The 22,701-nt window shown below is 40.4% G+C and overlaps 1 protein-coding gene across 1 annotated transcript in view; it reads right to left on the bottom strand.

The window, feature by feature from the left end:
* Window positions 1-2,963: 2,963 nt before the first annotated feature.
* The window catches only part of PIK3C3 (phosphatidylinositol 3-kinase catalytic subunit type 3), a 333,547-nt gene continuing 313,809 nt past the window's right edge, over window positions 2,964-22,701 (bottom strand). Inside the window, exons 24-25 of the mRNA XM_030192881.1 lie at window positions 7,693-7,818; window positions 2,964-4,802 (exon numbers count right to left, since the gene is read on the bottom strand). Of these exons, the coding sequence (XP_030048741.1) occupies window positions 4,788-4,802; window positions 7,693-7,818 (141 nt within the window). The 3' untranslated portion in view covers window positions 2,964-4,787. The remainder of the gene's footprint in view (window positions 4,803-7,692; window positions 7,819-22,701) is intronic.

Genomic DNA, 22,701 nt, shown 5'->3' with positions numbered 1-22,701 from the left:
AATGTTATGCTGCTTATCCTAGCAGTGGATTCTCCCAAGTCTATCTTAATAATGGTTTAAGAACTTTTCCTTTAGGAAATTATCCAAACCTTTTTTTATAACCTGCTGCTTTTGCCAAATTCTCTGCCAACAAATTGTAGAGTTTAATCACTCATTGAGTGAAGAAATATTTTCTTCGATTTGTTTTAAAATGTTCTACTTAGTAGCTTATTTGTGTGCCTCCTAGTCCTAGTATTTTTGGAAAGAGTAAACAAGCGATTCACATCTACCTATTCTACTCCACTCAGGGCCCTGTTTACTAAGCCACACTAGAGGTGTGTTAGTGTTATTAGAACACATGAACTATGTAGATGCCCATAACATTCCTATGGGTATCTACACGGATAGCGGGCACTAATTTTTAGTACGCAATAAAAATGCTAGCGCATTTTAGTAAACAGGGCCCTTAGTATTTTATAAATCTCTATCATATTTCTCCTCAGCCATCTGTTCTCCAAGCTAAAGAGCTCTAGCCACTTTAGCCTTTCCTCATAAGGAAGTTGTCTCATCCCCTTTATCATTTTCGTCATCCTTCTCTGTACCTTTTCTAATTCCACTATATCTTGTTTGAGATGCAGTGACAAAAACTGCACACAGTATTCAAGGTGCGGTCGCACCATGGAGCAATACAAAGGCATTATAACATCCTCAGTTTTGTGTTCCATTCCTTTCCTAATAATTGCTAACATTCTTTTTGCTTTCTTAGCTACTGCTGCACATTAAGCAGAGGGTTTCAACTTATCATCAACGATGACACCTAGATCCTTTTCCTGTGTGGCGACGCCTAATGTGGATCCTTGCATCACGTAACTATTCTTTGGGTTCCTCTTTCCCACATGCATTACTTTGCACTTGCTCACATTAAAAGTCATCTGCCATTTGGATGCCCAGTCTCCTAGTCTCGTAAGGTTCTTTTGCAATTTTCCACAATCTTCTTGTGATTTAACAACTTTGAATAACTTTGTGTCATCAGCAAATGTAATTACCTCACTAGTTATTAAATTTGCTTAGAAAGAGTTTTATCACATAATTTTGTAAACAGCACAAGCACTTACATTTCATCAGCATTTAATTAATGTAAAACATCTAGCTTTTGTAGACGTTCGCCAAAAGATCTCACGTAAAGGTTAAATAAAATTGGGGAAAGAAGGGAACCCTGAGGGCCACCACATTGAGATCTTCAACTTGAGGACAGAATATAATTCATTTTAACCTGATAAGACCTGTTACTCAAAAATTGCTTAAACCACCTGAGAACCAACCCCCTAATACCTAAGCAACTCAATTTATATAGTAATACTTCATGATCAAAACTGTGTCGAATGTTGTAGTCAAATCAAATTATAAAAGGACCAAATGACAAAAATTTATTTGCATCATTTATTATTGATACCAAAAGAGATTTGGTTCTAGGTAAAGATCTGAAACTGAACTGGGTCTTATTCAAAATAGTTATCATACAAAAAGTCTGCAAGCTCATTTGTCACTAAAGCCTCTGATAGTTTGGAAGTTAGAGGCATACTAGCAATTGGATGAAAGCTAGAAGGTTGAATAGGGTATGAATCTGCCTTTTTTAGAATTGGTGTTAAAACAATGCTACCTAAGCCCAGGGCATAAGCTCCAATACTGAAAAGATTGTTAATCAACAGTGTTATCCACATGTGTCCTCAGTGTTGGGTCCGATGCAGACCAATTACAGGGTCTGCTATCTGCACTCGATGCCAAGGGAGGTGGAGACCTCCTTGATGCCAGTGCACTCCCAGTGGTAGAGGTAGTCTGGGCAGCTATTGAGGTCAATGGGCAGGCCTTTGAAGAACCAAAAAGTTTCTCCTGTTGGACCTGATGTGCTCTCTGTTTCCTCAGCTGCATTTGTAAATCGGAAGAACAAGAATCAGGCTGATGATCAAGCCCAAGTCACCCAATGCACCAACTGTACATTGTGAAAAGAAAAGCAGCAAAATTAAATTCCTCAATTTTGAAGGACAGAAAAAAGGGCATGAGACTTAAATTGAGGCTGATGCTCAAGCCTAAGCGGGCCTAAAGAGCCATGAAAAAAATAAAATTTGAAGGGTTGAAAAAACTAGGAAAATAATTAGGGAAGTAAAACAAAAGAAATACTGAAGAAAACAACTAAAAATAAGTGCTAAACCTGCATGGGAAGGCATTCAAAAGGTGAAAGGACTACGTGTTGAAGGGAGACCACAAAAACATATCCTCCCAGCTCCACAGAAAAGACTGAAGGTGCTCACACGTCGGGCAGGAAGGCACCTGCGCATGTGAAGTGGGGTGCTGCCAAAACTTAGCTAGACGTGCTAGGAAGCATTCATATCGGACTCCATCAGATGACATCATCCACATGTGAGAATACATTGGGCCTGCTTGTCCTTAGAGAAATTATCCACACAGCTTTATCCAGTCGCTAGACCACTGAATATTGAACCCAAAGTGTTTCCTTTTTGTTTTAGATTTTCTAAGTGAAGATAAATGACACTTAAATGCACAGTTAAGGTTATTCCCTCACAAGTATCACCCACTTCAATCAATTTAGAATTTATTTAAAAAATTACTACAAGTCTTCATCTTTGAAATCTTACACACATAACACTTTTCAACACTGAATGGACAACCACATCTTTGGCTGGCTAGTCTTTTATATATAGAGTGGAGGAGTGGCCTAGTGGTTAGGGTGGTGGACTTTGGTCCTGGGGAACTGAGTTCGATTCCCGGCACAGGCAGCTCCTTGTGACTCTGGGCAAGTCACTTAACCCTCCATTGCCTGCCGCATTGAGCCTGCCATGAGTGGGAAAGCGCGGGGTACAAATGTAATAAAAAAATAAAAAATATGTTGTGTGCTTTAAGTGTTCCTACCACTTCTTTGGCTAGCTACAATTGCAAGCCAAAAAAAAGAAATGGTCACTTTTTCTTTTGTCATGAAATCATTTCTAAAATGGACATTCATCATATGAGCAGGTGGAAATTGCAGATAAGTATAGCTGGTCTGGCAGTTTTGTAAAAGAGCTAAAGCTTTCGCTTGAGACACCTGAATTTCGTAATAATTTGAAGCCCTTGATACTTCATTCTGTCCTCAGCTAGGAATGATGCAGAATGGAGGTGACAGACTGCACTGCCCGGGCAGAATGGTTCACTATTATGCACCCTAGCAGCAAGTAATGATACTCCAAGTACTTTAGAGGCTACTGACCTTTACAATGATGACATTTAGGTAGAGGTAATCAAAAGTGACCTGTGTTCAAATTCTGAATCTTTCACTGCTCATATCTGAAGTACATGTATGTGCATATTCTCCAGGAAATCAATAAACCTAGCACTTAAGTTCAAGAGACAGACGGTTCTGACAGATCATTTAAAAATACTCCAGTCAATATTCAGACCTCACCGGTCAGCATTTCGTTAAATTCTGGGACTTACTGAATTAAGCCCAAATATTTGGTGTTGACACCTATCCTGGCACTGAGTATCTGGGCTCAAGGCAGTTGCCAGAAGTTACTCAGGTACCACCCATATTCAAAGGTACCCCGGTAGGTATCTAGTTACCTTAGAACAGCCTTTGCTTTCAATACATTTTTATTAAAGTTTTGCAGTCTCAATAATATACATATTCCAAAGCAATACAAATAGATGAAAATCTGTCCATACAATAGTCAAATATTTCTCTCAATACAAATTTTTTCTCCATATTCATATTCCCACTCTCACTAGCTACAAGTCAATCAACTGTTAGTTTTTTTAGGTGCCTGGCCACCCCTCTCCCCCCTTCCTTCCCCTACAGGTAGAACACCCTCATCCTACTTCCCTCTTTGCTAATCTGTTAGACTCTCCATTTCTCCAATCATGCACCCTGGGACATGCCCTTTCTTTCCAATGCGCTGCTATTTCACATGGGCCGATGCCTTTTCCGTTCTTTGCATCCTTTGTTTTTTCTAGGTTAGCCAGATAGTTATCTAGGTACTGCTAATACTGATGGCACCTGGTTCACTCCTGGCTTCGCTCTGGCACTATACAGACAGTGCTGCGGCGGTCAGCCTGAATATTTAATGGCACTATCTGGGTATATGCTAGTAAATGTTTGGATTTTGCCTGGCCAGCATTACTTATCTAGGCAGGAGCCTCTCTTTCCCGGTTAAACTGCGTTGAATATTGGATATTCATACCGAAACCTGAAACAGAATCATAGATACAGTTGTACTCCCAGGATATGCACCTAAAAGAACAGTTTACAAAAGCAAATAGTTTCTCAGTAGATCCTTTCTATAACCATTTCACTGAGTGACAGTAGTAATGATTTGGCAGAAAACAGTTGCTTTACTGTCTCTTAAATGTAATTAAAAATCCCAGTGCAATCACTGAGCATGTCTGCTTTTCTCAATCCTACCTATTTATTCTTTGCTACTTTTGTTTTCAGTCTGTAAACCACTTTGATGTGAGGCCACCACAGGTGGTATAGCAAGTTTGCAGTAAATAGTAAACAATGTACCAAGAAGTACGGAGAAAAAGAAGAGAACCTTTGGAAAAATATCTGCAGAAGCAGATGACAATTCTATTTTAAGTGTCATAACATTGTCTCAGCCATTTCTTATGCTGGTGATTCTTGCTGACGTGGGGTGCCAGGTATTCTTCAAAACTCCTTGTTAACACTGCTTATTTTCTTCAGAAAGCAGTTCCCCGGCCAACGGCTCCTCCTGATGCTCCACTTCCAGAAGATTGAGGAGGAAGGGATCTTGTAGAATTTATTTCCTCCAGTACTAGAAAGAAACATAATATTATTCAGCTTTGACTTCACAGAGACTCAAGCAGTTGGTTGATAACTATAATTCAGGTGTTCAGGCTTATTTTCACAGCTCTGTAAAATGTACATACCTATATGAATCCCTTGATCATAAGGGAAGTACTTGTCAAACATTTATTTTGACAGAGCTATATGACAACTACAATTCAGTCTAAATGCAAACTAGATTTGATTTTCATCTGCTTATTTACTAAGCCACGGTAAAAAAAAAATTGGCCAGCAGTAGTCTAGGCGCTTATATTAGGTACACGCCGAGCCAGATTTTACCGCATCTGTAAAAAAGGTTTTTTTCTTTTGTGACAGCAAAAGGGCATGCGGTAAAAATGAAATCAGCACGCGTCTAAAACTGGCCTGAGTCCTTAGTGCCACCCATTGATCTAGTGGTAGAGGCTCACGCGCACCGATTACCGCTGGAAACAGCGCAAGTGGAAGGAAATACATAATTCATACAGGCATTATGGGCACACCCCAAATCTGAAATTACTGCCAGGGGGTGCGCTGGCCTGGAGGTAGTCTCATTTGGGTATGCGCTGTATGCGCGTAGAGCATACTGGGGCTTAGTAAAAGGGCCCCTTACTTTTGCACCTAGTGAATGAAGGCTTTTATAGTTTAAGGAATAAAACATATCCCCCTATTGTCACAATTATCTCCTGTTTTAAAAATCATTCTCTGCAGAAATCACTCCTGAATACACCACACTGGAAGAACTGTGACGTTACTAAATGGACTTAGGGAAAATCCACTATTTCTGGGACAAGTATTTCTGGGATAAGCAGTATAAAATGTTTTGTACATTTTTGGGATCTTGCCGGGTATTTGTGACCTGGATTGGCCACTGTTGGAAACAGGATGCTGGGCTCGATGGACCTTTGGTCTTTCCCAGTATGGCAATACTTATGTACTTATGTTGAAAATATCCCTGGATACTGCAAGTTAATTCTATTTAAGATTTTCTTTTTATTTATGCTTTTACATTTACAGTCAAAGAACAATACTTTGAAAAAGAAATTCAGAAAAGTTACAAAATAGGAAAATGACAATCCCCCTCGATATTCAGCCAGTGGTGGACAGCGCTTTTGTTGTCCGCCGCTGGCATTAAACCTGGATATTCAATGCCGTTCAACTTAAACTTAACAAATCTGTCCTGCGTATAGACTAGACTCTGTATAGACTCAGCTGATTCAGCGTCCAGTCCAGCCTTTTTTTAGTCACTCAATTTTTGCACAAGTCTGCGTCTGGGTTCCCTGAGGAAGAAATACGAAACGGGACCGTCGGAGTCTATACGCAGGACAGATTTGTTAAAAGATAAGTTATTTTGTGGTTTTGTTTGACTTTTTAGAGCTGGAACTATGTGTGAATATAAGCATTTATAAATATAAGAAAATAAAAGTAGACTTATTTTTTGAGGGGTTTTCAGTCTGATGACGACTTGTTGTGCATGCATTTAATGAACAATATTCAATATTGCAGCACTTGTTGAGACTTTTCCCCCTCTTTTCCTTTTTTCTGGACTAAGTTGGACTGCTTTGATGTCCTTGTTTTGATATAGACAACACCACGCTGCTTGTTTGGATTTGATTTTCATTTTGAATGGCAGATGTGTGAGATCTGAGTGTGATTTTTTACTTCATATACGTGACCATCTCTGGGAAAGAGTAGCTAAAGCAGCAGCTGCAAAACATTGAGACTGGCTTATTTTTCATGTCATGTGTCCAACAACCAAAACACCCAATAACCCACATCCTTAAAAATAACGGGCTCTTTTTACTAAGCATTTTTCTCTAAAGACATAAAAATGGGAAAAATCTATTAGTAAACATGCTTCTAAAGTTTTACAGCGGCCCAGTATCTTTCGTATCAACGTTCTTCAATGTGTTTCATAAGTTAGCAGAAACAAGATCCCACTGCATAAAATAGGACCTGTGGTAAAATAACGCGAGTTAACAGCGGTAGCGAACACTTGTAACTTTAACGGAGAGAATGTAATATCAAATAATATACCAGAGGAGAAAGAAATTCAGGAATCTTAGATGGTATACTAATATAAGAAATATATACTGTAAGCTGCTGAGTGATTAATAAAGTGATCTTATCTGGAATTTACTCAATAGCTAGACAAAATCTGAAGCACATCTATTTATATTTATTTCTGTTTCATTACTTTTGAAAACAGTTTCTACTGAACTTAACCATTCCAAATATGGAACTGCATAAACCAAAGACGTTGCTCTACTGGTAAAACAATATTGCTCACCTGCAACAGATATTCTCCATAAACTAGACAGCAGGGTTGATAAAGCACACGTAGGTGATGTCTTATGATAATAGTGGAATGGAACTATTCTCCCAGAGCACAGAACTAAGTTCAGCGCATGCAAGGTCCTTCCTGCACACACTACCTTATCCTACCTAAGAGGCCCTTTTACTAAGGCGTGTAGGCGCCTACGTACATCCAACGCATGCCAAATTGGAATTACCGCCTGGCTACTGCATATCCAAAATACACGGTAGAAAATGTCTACCACATGGCGCTTACCCGGCAGTTTACGCGCGCAGGCCACTTACCGCCTGCTTAGCGCATAAGACCTTACAGCTCAGCCAATGGGTGGCGGTAAGATCTCAGGCCGAAAATGGACATGCGCTGGTTTTAATTTTGACGCATTTCCATTTTTGGTCACAAAAAAAAGCGCCTTTTTTCCAGGCGCACTGAAAAAAAATGACCTGCGCGCATCCAAAACAGGCACTTACACCAGTGCAGGCCACTTTTTGGTTACTGGTACTTAATTATTGCTTGAGGGCTGGAGGTTTGGGGATATGGGTTCATACAGTCATCTGAATGATCATACCTGAGCAAACTTGTGTATTTGTTCCACCACAGCAGCAAACAGAGCATTAACGCTTTCATCAATGAGACTCTGCATGTAGTGGACCGCTTCTTCATCGGACAGATCCAAGCGGAATTTATCCTGGACCTATGAGACACAAACATCCACATAAATACAGAGGAACACAGACACAGCCGCAAAACAATATAGACAAAGGCAGAGAAAAAGAATGGTGAATTAAACTACTTCAGCTAGGGAGAGGCGAATCCAGAACCTTCAAAGCTTTTGGAGACTGATGGCTCCCTTGGGATTCCCTGTGATAGTTGTGACCACTACATTTTATCTCTATTTTACTGTTTTGTTCCTCTAACCTTTCTCTTTATTAGAATGAATGTGCACCTTTTCCTGTCACTAATGGAGTTCTTTTATTTTCTAAAATTTTAGATTGCACACCGCTCTGCTCTGCCATGGCAGTTAGAACAGTATAGCAAGTTTTAATGAACTATAAACCATAATGAATAAGTTAGTAGGATTACTTTCTCCAGTACAGAAATTTAGGGCTGATATCCAGCTTGTGGTGTTAAGCAGTTTCTGAGCTGCCATCAGCCACAAGCTGAATTAAGTCCGGATATTCAATGCTGGGTCATGTCCGGGGACGGACAGTGAATATCCAGGTCAGCGTGGCTACCCGGAAGTTTCCTGGGCATCAGATGATATTCAGACCATTAGCTCAGTGGACACAGGACAGCCTTTTTGCTGTCCTAACATTATCTGCTTACCTGCCTGGGTAGTGGGCTGAATATCACAGCTAACCGGGTATATTCTTGCTCTGCCCAGTGTTCGCACCAGCGTTACCTGGACAGTTCCTTGGAGGTCCGAGGAGATATTCAGTGGCACTGCCTGGTTAAATGTCACTGAAGGGCTCATTTTCGAAAGAGAAGAATGCCCATCTTTCGACATAAATCGGAAGATGGACGTCCTTCTCCCAGGGTTGTCCAAATTGGTATAATCAAAAGCCGATTTTGGACGTCCCCAACTGCTTTCCATCGCAAGGGTGGCCTAAGTTCAAGGGGGCGTATCGGAGGCGTAGCAAAGCAGGACTTGGGCGTGCCTTTCACTTGGACGTCCTTGACCCATAATCGAACGACGATGTCCCTGATGACTTTACCTGGTCGTGTTTTTCTTACGACCAAGGCACAAAAAGGTGCCCGAAATGAACAGATGACCACCAGAGAGAATCATGGATAACCTCTCTTTACTCCCCCAGTGGTCACTAACCCCCTCCCACCCTCAAAAAATATCTTTCAAAATATTGATTGCCAGTCTCAGATGTCATACTCAGGTCCATGACAGCAGTATGCAAGTCCCTGGAGCAGTGGACCCAGGCCCATACCCCCCTACCTGTTACGTTTGTGGAGGAAACAGTGAGCCCTCCAAAACCCTCCACAAACCCACTGTACCCACATCTAGGTACCCTCCTTCACCCGTAAGGGCTATGGTAGTGGTGTACAGTTGTGGGTAGTGGGTTTTGGGGGGGGGGGGGGGGGGTTGGGAGGTTCAGCACACAAGGTAAGGGAGCTATGTACCTGGGAGCAATTCTCTGAAGTCCACTTCAGTGTCCCCTAGGGTGCCCAGTCGGTGTCCAGGCATGTCAGGGGGACCAGTGCACTAGAAATACTGGCTCCTCCCATGACCAAATGGCTTGCATTTGGTTGTTTCTGAGATGGACATCCTTGGTTTTGATTATTGCTGAAAATCAGAAACGACCAAGTCTAGGGACGACCAAATTTAAGGATTTGGACGTCCCTGATGGTATTTTCTAAATGAAAGATGGACGTCCATCTTGTTTCAAAAATACAGGTTTCCCTGCCTCTGGATTGAAATGTTTTGCGAGGACGGCCATATCAAAACATGGACGTCTCTTTTGAAAATGCCCCTCTGAATATCTCCTCCCAGCCCACTCAGCATAGTTTAACTGGACAGGAGATCCTCCTGTCTAATTAGACTCTTTTAAATATCGGGCCCTTATTCTACAGTACTAAAACAAATTGGGATATTGAGTTTACATAAACAAAGATGTCATTTTAATTCTCAATTTTTTTAATGTTAAAATGAGCTATGCATTTTATCAAGCTAATTGTTCTTAAAGCAAACTTAAACCTGAAATGTTTCATTGCATGATCTACTTCTTAAGTATTTCATACATCACAGTGCAATATTTTGTAAGACAAATGATATCTTTGTAGTAAAATTATTTTATTTTTACCAGTTCATGCTTACTAAAATTACATATTTAGGCAACAAAACAGGGCAATTTCTTCGCATAACAACTTCCAGTACCATAGTGTATAAAACCAAGATGTTTTATTGCAAAATCACCAAAGTAAAGTAAAATTTATTTCTGAGAGACAGGAGCACCTACAAATTTTATGACAAGTATAATGTATTTTTCATTTACTATGAAATAGTCTTTGCAAGAATATAAAATTGAGATACAACAGTGATGCATCAACTGGTGACTACAATGTGTTTTGAGAAAAAGAAAGATGTAGTCAGTTGGAAGGCAGATTACTATCATGTAGTCACTATTCTTGACAGATTACAATCATAATACTGACAAAGAATCAATACAAAAGACTCTGAATACCTACATCTAAAAATTACCTAAAATTACTTTTTTTTCAGCATTCACAAACAGTTCAGCAGGTGTTGATGGAACCTATCTCCATTCTGATTCTGCATCAATCAAGCAGTCAGTTCTGGGAAAGCTTCTTCAAGTAGCAAAGCTTTATTTTTCTTCCCAAAGCTTACCAAATCTGGTTCCAATCTAACTTTTCCTTTAAAGGGAAAGGGAAATGGGACTTGCCTTTCTGTGGTATTTTGCAACTACATTCAAAGCGGTTTACAAGGCTTTGAAGATCAGAGGAAATCATCTTCATTGACAACCAGCCAATTGATGATTCCCTAAGAGTATACCTCCATGGTTATCCCCTCTATGGTGCCTTGTTGGCTTCAACATATTTTCAGTGTACATACAAAGTACCTTTGAACCACTGATGCAGGTACATTACTGAAACGCAGCTGTGTTGGGTCACTGGACACGTTTAATAAAGTATTCTTCCCATGATACTTAATGTGACCACAAAATTTTATGTCTTTTTTTTCTGCATGAAAAACGGGGTTTACATGCTGCTGAAAAGACTGTATACACTTACCCCCATAAATTACCTTCATGGGCTTGTTTAAATTTGATTAACTGGGGACGTAGGCAACAAATATAGGGGGAATGATGGGTAACCTATTCAACTCTAACTGAAGCGCCAAGTCAACCAAATAGGGGGTAGACTAATTAGCAGTAGATTATCTGGATGACAACTGTGGAGAGAAGCTGTTCCAATGTCAACTTCTAGACTGCTCTAGAACCATTTCCATTATATCTTTAACATTAGCATCTTTAAATTAAGAAAAATAAGATTTAATGGAACACATATTGTGCTGTATTAAAAAGGTGTTGGGTGTCTGTTAGTGGGCTGCTTAAAATGAATACATATACATGTAGTTGCAAGGTGAAATACTGTCCATGCTTTTTACTGCACATTTACCAATGTCCTATCAAAATTACAATAATAAAAAAAACCCATCATGATCAGGGCTTTTGACTTTCACATAGTTTAGCCACAGGCAAAGTCCTGACCCAAATAAACTTCATAAATGCAAAGCAATTAATATTTTCTATGGGGAGTCAAACAGGATGCTAGGAATTATTAGGAAAGGTATGGTGAATAAGACCGAAAAAATATAATGCTTTTGTATTGCTCCATGGTGCTGCGTTCAGTTATGGTTGCTGAATCTCAAAAAAGATAAAGCAGAATTAGAAAAGGTTTGAAGAAGAGTGACCAAAATGATAAAGGGGATGGAACTCCTCTCGTATGAGGAAAGGCTAAAGAGGTTAGGGCTCTTCAGCTTGGAAAAGAGATGGATGAGGGGAGACATGATTGAGGTCTACAAATCCTGAGTGGTGTAGAACAAGTAGAAGTAAATAGATTTTTTACTCATTCCAAAACTACAAAGACTAGGGAACACTCAAGATACATGGAAATACTTTAAAAACAAATAGGAGGAAATATTTTTTCACTCAACGAAAAGTTAAGCTCTGGAACTCTTTGCTGGAGGATGTGGTATTACTTAACTGGCTCTCAGTGTGGAAATCAGCTCCCAGTTAAGTAATACTAAGAGGGGAATGTTCAAAAAGGGACGTCCAAGTTGCGATTTGGACGTCCTTGCAAAACATCCATTTTTTGTTTCGAAAATACTGTCAGATACGTCCAAGGCCTTAAATTTGGCCGTTCCTAGATTTGGACGCCCCTAGACATGGATGTCCATATTCTTAGTTGGACGTCCTTTCTAAAATTACACTCTGCATAAATATGAAAAACTATTGCATTGAAGATTGAACATAACTGATTACCAGTCTGCCCTCCAAATGACAGACTAATCAAAAAACTGATCCCAGGGTAAGTCCCTGGTAAAAATCGGACTCTTGCCCCATCCTTGGCCATCTTTAAATCTAGACTGAAAGCCCACCTCTTTAACATTGCTTTTGACTCGTAACCACTCGCCTCCACCTACCCTCCTCTCCTCCTTCCTGTACACATTAATTGATTTGATTACTTTATTTTTTTGTCTATTAGATTGTAAGCTCTTTGAGCAGGGACTGTCTTTCTTCTATGTTTGTGCAGCGCTGCGTACGCCTTGTAGTGCTATAGAAATGCTAAATAGTAGTAGCAGTAATAATTTATGGAGAAAGGGACTCTTTATGATTTATGGAGAAAACATGAGTATTTCCTCGTGAGGACGACAGAGATATAAGAACCATCCTTACAAGAAATAGGAAATAATGTGGAAAAAACGAGGACATAGCAGAAAGCAACATAAATGGGCGTGTGGGAGTATCTCATTGAACATCTAGGAGGGGAGCTACTCACCACAATATGATAAGTGCCTCATTGTGAATTATAAGTTTTGAAGACCTTAACATAGGCTACAGATTTTTGAAAAAATCATTGTTTGAGGTAGAATGGAGCAATAGATAGAAGTGATTGACTCCGAACACTTTTGGATCAATTTAGAATAATTAATATTAGGTTATTCACTTTTGGTTATTAGAGCACTATTTTGTGGGTTCTATATTAAAAAAAACATGAACCACGGAGAGGTTCTATGATTGAGAAGCTTGTCCACCCTTAGAGACATAAATCACTTGCGTGTAGTCTCGCTTGGGTGAGTTAATACTCTGAGAACTCTCCATTTTCACCTATCAAATTATTTCGCTATTTAGCTTTGAATTGTCGGATCAATCCTCTATCTATATTTTGACTCCATTCCTTAGTTCTCTGGTTCCTTTTTGGTATTCTCCAAATGACAGGCAGGTGACTCCTTATAGATTAATCAATTTATTAAGGCATAAGCGTTTATTTTCAAATCATTATTTAAGATACATAAAACACCCAGGGCCTCTTTTACTAAGGTGTGAAATCGTTTTTAGCATGCGCTAATATTTAGGGTAAGCTAAACATTAGCGACATCCATGGGAATATATAGACATCACTAACGTTTAGCACACCCAAAATATTAGCGCACACTAAAAATGCTAGCCACTAGCGCTCCTTAGTAAAAGATCCCCCCAGTAATACACTTTCACTTTTCTTTCACACCCTCTTGTCCCTTGTGTCTATGTTTTCTCTCAGCCCTATAATATATTCTACATAGGTCTCCTTGTATCTATATGGTTCTTTTATTATTTCTACACTACCTTTCATCTGTCTCATCCCTTGTGGGTCTTCTCACGCACATGATTTCAAACGCACCAACTTCCAACATTCAAACTCTCTTATAGGCATAGCTCTGAAAATATCATTAGAAACGGGGTAAAGAAAGTAACCTTCTATATATAGTAAATGCTTTTATTTTACAGTGTGATAAGAAGAATTATATAAAACTAGTAAAAAAAGGCCCGTGTCTGTAGGCAAGGAAACGGGCCTTAGGCAGGCAATTCCCCCCCCCCCTCCGTGCTACGGCCCCCTTGAACCCTCCCTTCCGCGAATCTGTCGTTCCCCCTCCCCCCCCCCCGTTCCGGCAAAAACTGCCCCCCGCCGCCGCTGCTGCCATTGTTGTGCTACCTGTTCTTACAGCCGAAGTGTTGTTCTTTCCTTCCCGTTGGTTCTTCAATCATCTTGTCGGGACGTTCCTCTGCATGCGTCTGACGTCAGACGCACAGAGTTAAACTTTCTGAGAAGATGATTGAGGAACCCACCCGAAGGGCAGAACAACACTTTGGCTGTCAGCACAGGTAGTGCACAACAGCGGCGGGGGGTGCGGTTTTCGGCGTTTCGGTGGGGGGGGATCGACAGGTTCAGGAAGGGGGTGGGTTTCGAGGGGTGACAGCTGATTCCGAGGCAGTAGGAGGAGTAGGGAAACACGCACAGCGTGTTTCCCTACTCCTCTCTCCTTGCCTTGGAATCAGCTGTTTTGACGTCATTGACGTCCGTGCGTGTCTGCCTCGCAGTCCACCTGCAGCCAGGGAGCCACGGTCCCAAGCATAGAACGTTGGAGGTAAGAATTATTATATAGGAATTCATATAGTTACAGTACAAAGCCCCTATTAAACTATTTTAGGATTCAAGATCAAGCATACAAATGGTAAATTACATAGTGAGGGGTGAACAGGGGTGTTCTTAAGTTCACACAGCGAGGGGCTACAGGCATCTAAGCTAATATCTGAAAGTATGAGAACTCTGACCTCTAGCTACTCAACCACATTATTATTGCCAGTTTGAAAAGCTGGAATTTGCTTTCTCCTTTCATGTCCTAAAATAGAGTGAAATAAATAAAGTTTGCTGTTTTTAAAAAGAACATGCTTAATACCTATCACTGATGTAATGAATAGAGAAATTCATAGGACTTAAGAATTTGTGCTTTCAGTTGTCATTATTAAACTTGAAATATGTAGCCTATATACACAGTAGTTACTGCTTTTTATTAGCCGTGTTTTTAAACTGAAAATTACCTAATTTATATGGAATGAATACATAAATATGTTGTGCTGTTTCATAATAAGTGGAAGACAACAGTTCCATAGAAAGTTTATCATATCAAATTAATACATGTGGTGAGACATTTTTGATACGACGTCTAAGGTCTGATTTTGGACGTTTTGCACAAAACGTCCAAAGTCCAAATAGGAGTGGTCAATTTTCAAAGAAGGAAAACTATCTTTTAAAAAAAATACTGTTTTGAATAAGGTTTTGCGATTTGGATGTATTGTTTTTTGGTTCATTTTTGAAAAGATAAAAAAAAACGAATAGGTGCAAAATGTAGAGATTCATGCCATTGGGATGTAGGAGGAGCCAGCATTTTTACTAGACTGGTCCCCTAGCCATCTCAGGAGAACCGTGGGGCACCCGAGAGGGCACTTCTGTCCACTTCATAAAAATGTTCCCAGGTACACATCTCACCTTTGCTCCTTGTCACCTGAGCCCTCCAAAACCAACCGAAAATTCACTGTCCCCCACTACAATAGCCCTTATGGGTGAAGAGGGCACCTCTGAGGGGCATAATCGAAAGGGGCGCCCAAGTTTTCCTGAGGACGTCCTTGCAAGATGTTCCGTGAAGGGGCAGGGAAACCCGTATTATCGAAACAAGATGGGCGTCCATCTTTCAATTCGATAATACAGTCTGGGACGCCCAAATCTTAACATTTAAGTCGTCCTTTGACTTGGTCATTTCTGATTTTCGGCGATAATGGAAACTAAGGACACCCATCTCAGAAACGACCAAATGCAAGCCCTTTGGTTGTGGGAGGAGCCAGCATTTGTAGTGTACTGGTCCCCCTGACATGCCAGGACACCAACCGGGCACCCTAGGGGGCACTGCATTGGACTTCAGAAAAAGCTCCCAGGTACATAGCTCCCTTACCTTGTGTGCTGAGCCTCCCAACCCCCCCCCCAAAAAAAAAAAAACCCGCTCCCCACAACTGTACACCACTACCATAGCACTTATGAGTGAAGGGGGCCATATAGATGTGGGTACAGTGGGTTTCTGGTGGGTTTTGAAGGGCTCACATTTACCACCACAAGTGTAACAGTTAGGGGGGGAATGGGCCTGGGTCCGCCTGCCTGAAGTGCACTGCACCCACTAAAACTGTTCCAGGGACCTGCATACTGCTGTCATGGAGCTAGGTGTGATATTTGAGGCTGGCATAGAGGCTGGCAAAAAAATATTTAAAACAATTTTTTTGAGGGTGGGAGGGGGTTAGTGACCACTGGGGGAGTAAGGGGAGGTGATCCCTGATTTCCTCCGGTGGTCATCTGGTCAGTTTGAGCACCTTTTTGTGGCTTGGTCGTAAGAAAAAAGGACAAGGTAAAGTCGCCGAAGTGTTCGTCAGGGATGCCCTTTTTTCCATTATGGGTCGAGGACGCCCATGTATTAGCCACGCCCAAGCCACGCCTCCGACACGCCCCCGGGAACTTTGGTTGTCCCCGTGACGGAAAGCAGTTGGGGACGCCCAAAATCGGCTTTCCATTATACCGATTTGGGTGAGCCTGTGAGAAGGACACCCATCTTGCGATTTGTGTCAAAAGATGGGCATCCTTCTCTTTCGAAAATAAGCCTGTATATGTGGGTATAGCAGTTTCCACCACAAGGGTGACAAGTAGAGGGTGATAGGGAACTGGGTCCCCCATTGTGTACTGTACCGACCACTACACTACTCCAGGGACCTGCATGCTGCTGGTAAGTTCAGATTTTTTTGGGGGGTGGGAGGGGGTCAGTGACCAGTGTGTGTGTGGGGGGTATCGTGGGTCACCCCTGATTCCCTCCAGTGGTCATCTGGTCATTTAGGGCATCTTTTTGTACCTTATTAGTTCTGAAAACAGGTCTAGACCAAAACATCTTGGTTTAGTCCTTGTCATTTTTGTTTTGTTCCATTATGGCTGTGAAACATCCACATGTTAGACACACCCAAATCCTGCCTCCGAAACACTCCCTTGTGATTTGAACGCACTTCTGACGGACTTCATAGAAAAACATCAAAATAAGTTTTGAAAATACTGATTTGGATGTTTTCGTGAGGAAAAACGTCCAAATGCTGCTTTATACCACTTTTCAGACATTATTCTCTTTTGAAAATGAGCTCCTTTACTGCACAAGAACACAGACTAAAAAAAAGAGATTCAGGGGTACAAGGCTCAAATAAGCTTGATTCTGTTCACAAGGCAGAAAAGTAAGTAAGTTTGGCAGTAGGATTCATTGATGCATCCTGATGCATTCCTGAAAGGGAACTTTAAAACAATACAGGAACGTAAGACCTTTGAAGTCAAAATGATTAAATATTTTGACACCCACCAGACAGGACTTAACAAAGATCTGGGTTTTCTAGCCCATTACAAAGCATAAAATTGTTTTGCTTTGTACATTGTATTGCTCTCCTGTCTCCATGGGTCTCACCTATCCACCCCCATCCTGTTAGACAGTCACTGAAATGCTTTGATGTTTTATTCGTCCCCTGACTCCATGCATATAGACTGTCACTGAAATGCTTGATGTTTCACTCATATATACTGTCATCTACCAACATTTGCTTATTTCCGATCTGACAACGAAGGGCAACCTTCAAAAGCTAATCAAGAAATGTATTAAGTTATGTTCAAGAACTGTATTAAGTTATGTCCAATAAAAAAGGTATCATCTTATTTTCTTTTCCATGTCTTATTTTGTTTTATTTCTATTGATTACCTTTAAAAGTGGACGAACATGGCCACCACACCTCTCTACTCATTGATGCATCTAAAACTGCATATGACAATGAATTGATTTCATCTTAAACACTGCATTCAGTTCTGGTTTCAAGTTTGTAGAAGGAATATCAATGACAGAAAGAATGTGCAGAAGGAATAACAATGAAAGAAAACAGAGGCATGCTCAGAAAACACAGTGCCTTAGAACATGGTTTCCCAAGTCAGTTTTGGAGTACCCCCTTGCCAATCAGGTTTTCAAGATATCCACAATGAATATGCATGAGATTGATTTGCATAGACTGCCTACACTATATGCAAATCTCTTTCATGCTTATTCCTTGTGGATATTCTGAAAACCTGACTGGCAAGGGGGTACTCCAGAACTGACTTGGGAAACCATGTTCTAAGGCACTGTGTTTTCTGAGCATGCCGGTCAAATCACAGCACATAAACAGTACTAATTACCCTAATGACCAAATTTAAACAAATGATTGCAACCGGCACCAATATACTCCTCTTACAATTTGACATGTCAAGTGCCTTCGATATGGTTGACCACGGAATCCTATTATACATACTTGAATATTTTGGCATCAGAGGCAATGTCCTAAACTGGTTCAAGGGGTTCCTAACCTTACACTCATATCAGGTCACATCAAACTCAACCACGTCTGCTGCATGGACACCTGAATGTGGAGTACCGCAAGGATCCCCCCTCTCACCAACTATTTTCAACCTAATGATGATCCCCTTGGCAAAACTTCTGTCAAACCATAACCTTAACCCATACATATACGCCGATGATGTAACGATATATATTCCTTTCAAACAAGACATTAAAGAAATCTCCAACGAAATCAACCAAAGTCTACACATCATGAACACCTGGGCAGATGCATTTCGATTGAAACTGAACACAGAAAAAACTCAATGCCTCATACTTACCTCCCAATACAACACGAAGAAATTTATCGCTATTAAGACACCTAAACTAAATCTGCCAATCTCAGAAACTCTAAAAATCCTTGGAGTCACTATTGACCGCCACCTAACACTTGAAACTCACGTGAACAACATAACCAAAAAGATGTTCTACTCCATGTGGAAACTGAAAAGAATAAGACCATTCTTTCCAAGATCTGTCTTCCGCAGCCTAGTGCAATCACTCATACTCAGTCATCTGGACTACTGCAACTCACTATACGCAGGCTGCAAAGAGCAAATACTGAGGAAACTTCAAACAGCCCAGAATACAGCTGCCAGACTCATCTTCGGAAAACCAAAATATGAAAGTGCAAAATCCTTACGTGAGAAACTACACTGGCTCCCACTCAAGGAACGTATCACTTTTAAAGTATGCACCTTAGTCCACAAAATCATTCACGGTGAAGCCCCTGCATACATGTCTGATTTAATAGACCTGCCACCCAGAAATGCTAAAAGATCATCCCGAACTTTCCTCAATCTCCACTTCCCTAAGTGCAAAGGCGTAAAATACAAAGTACTGCACGCATCAACCTTCTCTTATATGAGCGCGCAATTCTGGAATACACTACCACGCAACCTGAAAATGATCTACGAATTAACCGACTTCCGCAAACTATTGAAGACTCATCTCTTTGATAAAACTTATCGCAAGGATCAAAACACATGAAGTCCATACACACTAATAGAAATGCATCAATACACTCTCTTCGGCATTCTCTTCCCCCATATTATCACCACACTTAAAACTTTACCCACAGATATAATTATTATACCTGAATGTTCTCTCGCTTTTGTTCTATCGCCCTATCATTTTCCTATTATTACATTCCATTGCTCTACTCCCCTATGATATTTTGACTTTGTCTCCCATAACTCTTAACAATGTAACCCATAATCGAATTGTAACAAATTATATTTCCATCATTCACAATGTATTGTAAGCCACACTGAGCCCGCAAATAGGTGGGAAAATGTGGGATACAAATGCAACAAATAAATAAATAAACCACTGCCTTAGACAACTGCTTTTATAGCACTATCTTCATCTTCACACCAATCTAAAGTGCAAAACATAATTCCCCAAGTTCTCTATTTTCTATTATTGACATAGTTTTTGCTACAGATCTATTCTTTTTAATATGGGAAGCATCACAGTGTTTGTACTGTTAAGTACTAACATGAAACAAAATAAGTACATAATTGGCATAGTAACTGAAGAGATAATATTGAAAAAGCAGTAAGAATTGTAGCAACTGAAATATAAAATTCATAGACTAGAATTTTTTTGCCATCATTTATTAGAAGAATAACCATCTTCACCTAACAGGCTTTTGAACTGTATTAATAAGCTTGTTTATTCTGATTAAATTCAACAAAACAACGCAAGAACAACAATAATCATTGTATCAAAACAAACATATTCTTATAAGGGCCCTTTTACTAAAAGTGTAGCATGAGCTAATAGACATTTGAACACACTAAGGGCCCAATTCTATATATGATGCCTAAATGTAACGCACGCTAGGCAATTATGCCTATGCGAATTCTAAACATCACACATAAATCTACACACAGTATTTTGAGTACGCTTAGGCATAGTTTATGTAACTAAATCTATGCGCATCCATTTACACCAGTGAAAAGATGGTGTAAATCCCTGCGTGTAGACTTACGCGAACTGGCCCATATTTTGTAACAATGCACATAGATTTTGGAATGCCTATGAAACACCCATTTTCACACCTCTGTTTGCCTGTGCGCGTTAGAATTTAGGCGCAGTACATTACAGAATATTCTTAGCAATGTACGCATGTAAATTCTAATTTTTGCCAATTAGTGCTCGCTAAAACAATTAATCTATGTGCGTAGTTACAGAATACTCCTAGATTTACGCACGGAACTGCACGGAACTCTAGGCGTGCTACATAGAATCTGGGGGTAAATGCTGCATGTACTATTTTATACCTATGAGCTATGTGATAGCACATGCTAATGCTCATTAGCATGTGTTAAGTTTTAGTAAATGGGTCTCTTAATTATAAACACAACTTTTTATAAATAAATAAAAAGAATAGGAAATATTAGACAAGTCAACGTGAGAACCTTAAAATATTGGATTGTGCAGGTAACTCATCACTTGTATCTTCCCATTTGTTCACAGTATAGAAAATAAAAACACATTTTAATGATTATGCAGTTCCCAAATTCTCAATTTAGAATGAATTATTCCCGCTGAAAAGAATTCTCTTCCACCTGCAGAAAAAGTTACTGATGTTAAAAATGTTTGTGTGACATAAACCAACTCACTGTTTTGACTTTCTCTCAAAACTCATCAGCAAACCTATATTTCTTGAATGGATCACCCCATAATCCTGTAATTTTTTTTAAAGTCCATATTTTAGGGCTCCTTTTACTAAGAGGCCGTAAAAGGTGGCCCCACACGGATTTCTTCCATGTGTTATAGCCATTTTTTCCTGCAGCTGGAAAATGGCCAGTTTTCCTATTTTTATGCGCTAATTTTGACATTATTGTGCGGCCATTAAAAAATTAGTATGTGAGCACTAACTGACACCTATTTTGTAGGCAGTAAGAGCTCACATGCTAATCCTGTGCTAATCAGTTAGCGCACAGTAATGCAGCTGCGCTGATCTATGCTGTCATGCCCACGCTGTCCCCTAGGCATGTCCTCCCTCTGCAAAACATCAAAATATTTAACATGCAGCTGGCGCACACAAATTGTCAATTTACTGCAGGGCACCTCAGCATGTCCCATGGTAGGCTATTTTAATCTGTGGTACTTGCACAATAGCGCTTACCTTAGCTTAGTAAAAGGACCCCACAGAAAGCTAATTTTCATAGCAAACTCCTTCTCTTCAGTAGTAAAGGATTAACCCTAGTAATAAGTGTTGAGAATACTGGTAAGAAAATGAGTTAGAGATAGTCATGCTCTATTTGTTTTTTTACACAAATACAAAAGCAGTAGTAGAACAAAAAAATGTTTTAAACTCCTATATATGATACTAGCCGTTGAGCCCGTTAAAACGGGCTGGTGGGTCGCCGCCCCCGCCGCCTGGCCTGTTTCTTCGCTATTCAACTTACATCTCCGCAGCAGGCAGAGATCAGCTGAGCTCCCGTCGGCCTTCCTTCTCTGCCTGTGTCCCGCCCTCGTGTGACGTAACGTCAGCTAGGGCGGGACACAGGCAGGGAAGGAAGGCCAACGGCAGCTCAGCTGATCTGCCTGCTGCGGAGATGTAAGTTGAATAGCGAAGAGACGGCCGGGTACAGGGGTGGCGGCAGCGGCGACTCTGGGGGGGTACCAGTGGCGACCTCGGCGGTTCCCTCCCCTTCGTGCAGTTTCCCTCTCTGTCCCGCCCCTCCGTCATCATGTATTGATGCAGGGGCGGGACAGACAGGGAAGTCTCTACTGCGCATTTGCGAGTGAGTACGGTCACTCGCCGTTTATATGTTTGAAATCCCAGAAGAGTGTCAGAACTATACAGAGACTCCTTAAAGGCTATAGGGCTTCTTACGGGACGTCTCATTACAAGACCCAACTGTATGCCATTATATATTTAATCATTTACTTATATTTATAAAGTTACAAAGCATTTCTCACTCAACAAATCTTATTAAAAAAACACTTTTCAACATGATCCCAAATCATAAAAATACATCTTAATTTCTGAAGCAACTGCCGTCTATATCCTTTTTGTCACTCAATGCCCACACTCCAAAGAAGAAAAAATGGCATAAGCATGCCCCAATGGCATTTCGGCTGTTGCTCTCTGCCTGCATCCGGAGTTTGCTAGCTTTAATTCAGATCGTCATCATCTAAACAAACCACAATAATCAAGGAGGGGGGACCTCAATGATATGCTTTTATTCAAAGAGCACAGATGGATTTTCAAATTAAATACTATTGAGCCTTGTGGCTTAAACTGAGAAATTGATTGGTATTGATAGAATTGACATGTTTACATTTTGGTTCGATGTGATGACATTGTACGTCTGTTATGTTTGGCGTTTAAAAAAATATACATATAGGCACCATTTCTGCCCATTGTGCCTTTCTTTTTAATGATATGTGAATGGTAGTCCCTTTTGGGTCACATGTACGTTTTTGTAACATGAATATTATAGTAGAATTATAGTACACATTTTTGACTCATTGGTTTTTTGGTTTGTTGATCTTAATGAAAGATATTAAACTCCAGATGCAGGCAGACAGCGACTGCTGAAACTCCACCAG

The sequence above is a fragment of the Microcaecilia unicolor genome, chromosome 2 (assembly GCF_901765095.1).
Source record: "Microcaecilia unicolor chromosome 2, aMicUni1.1, whole genome shotgun sequence".
Classification (NCBI taxonomy): domain Eukaryota; kingdom Metazoa; phylum Chordata; class Amphibia; order Gymnophiona; family Siphonopidae; genus Microcaecilia; species Microcaecilia unicolor.
Note: the sequence above shows the minus strand (reverse complement) of the source record. Positions and strands in the feature narration are given on the sequence as shown.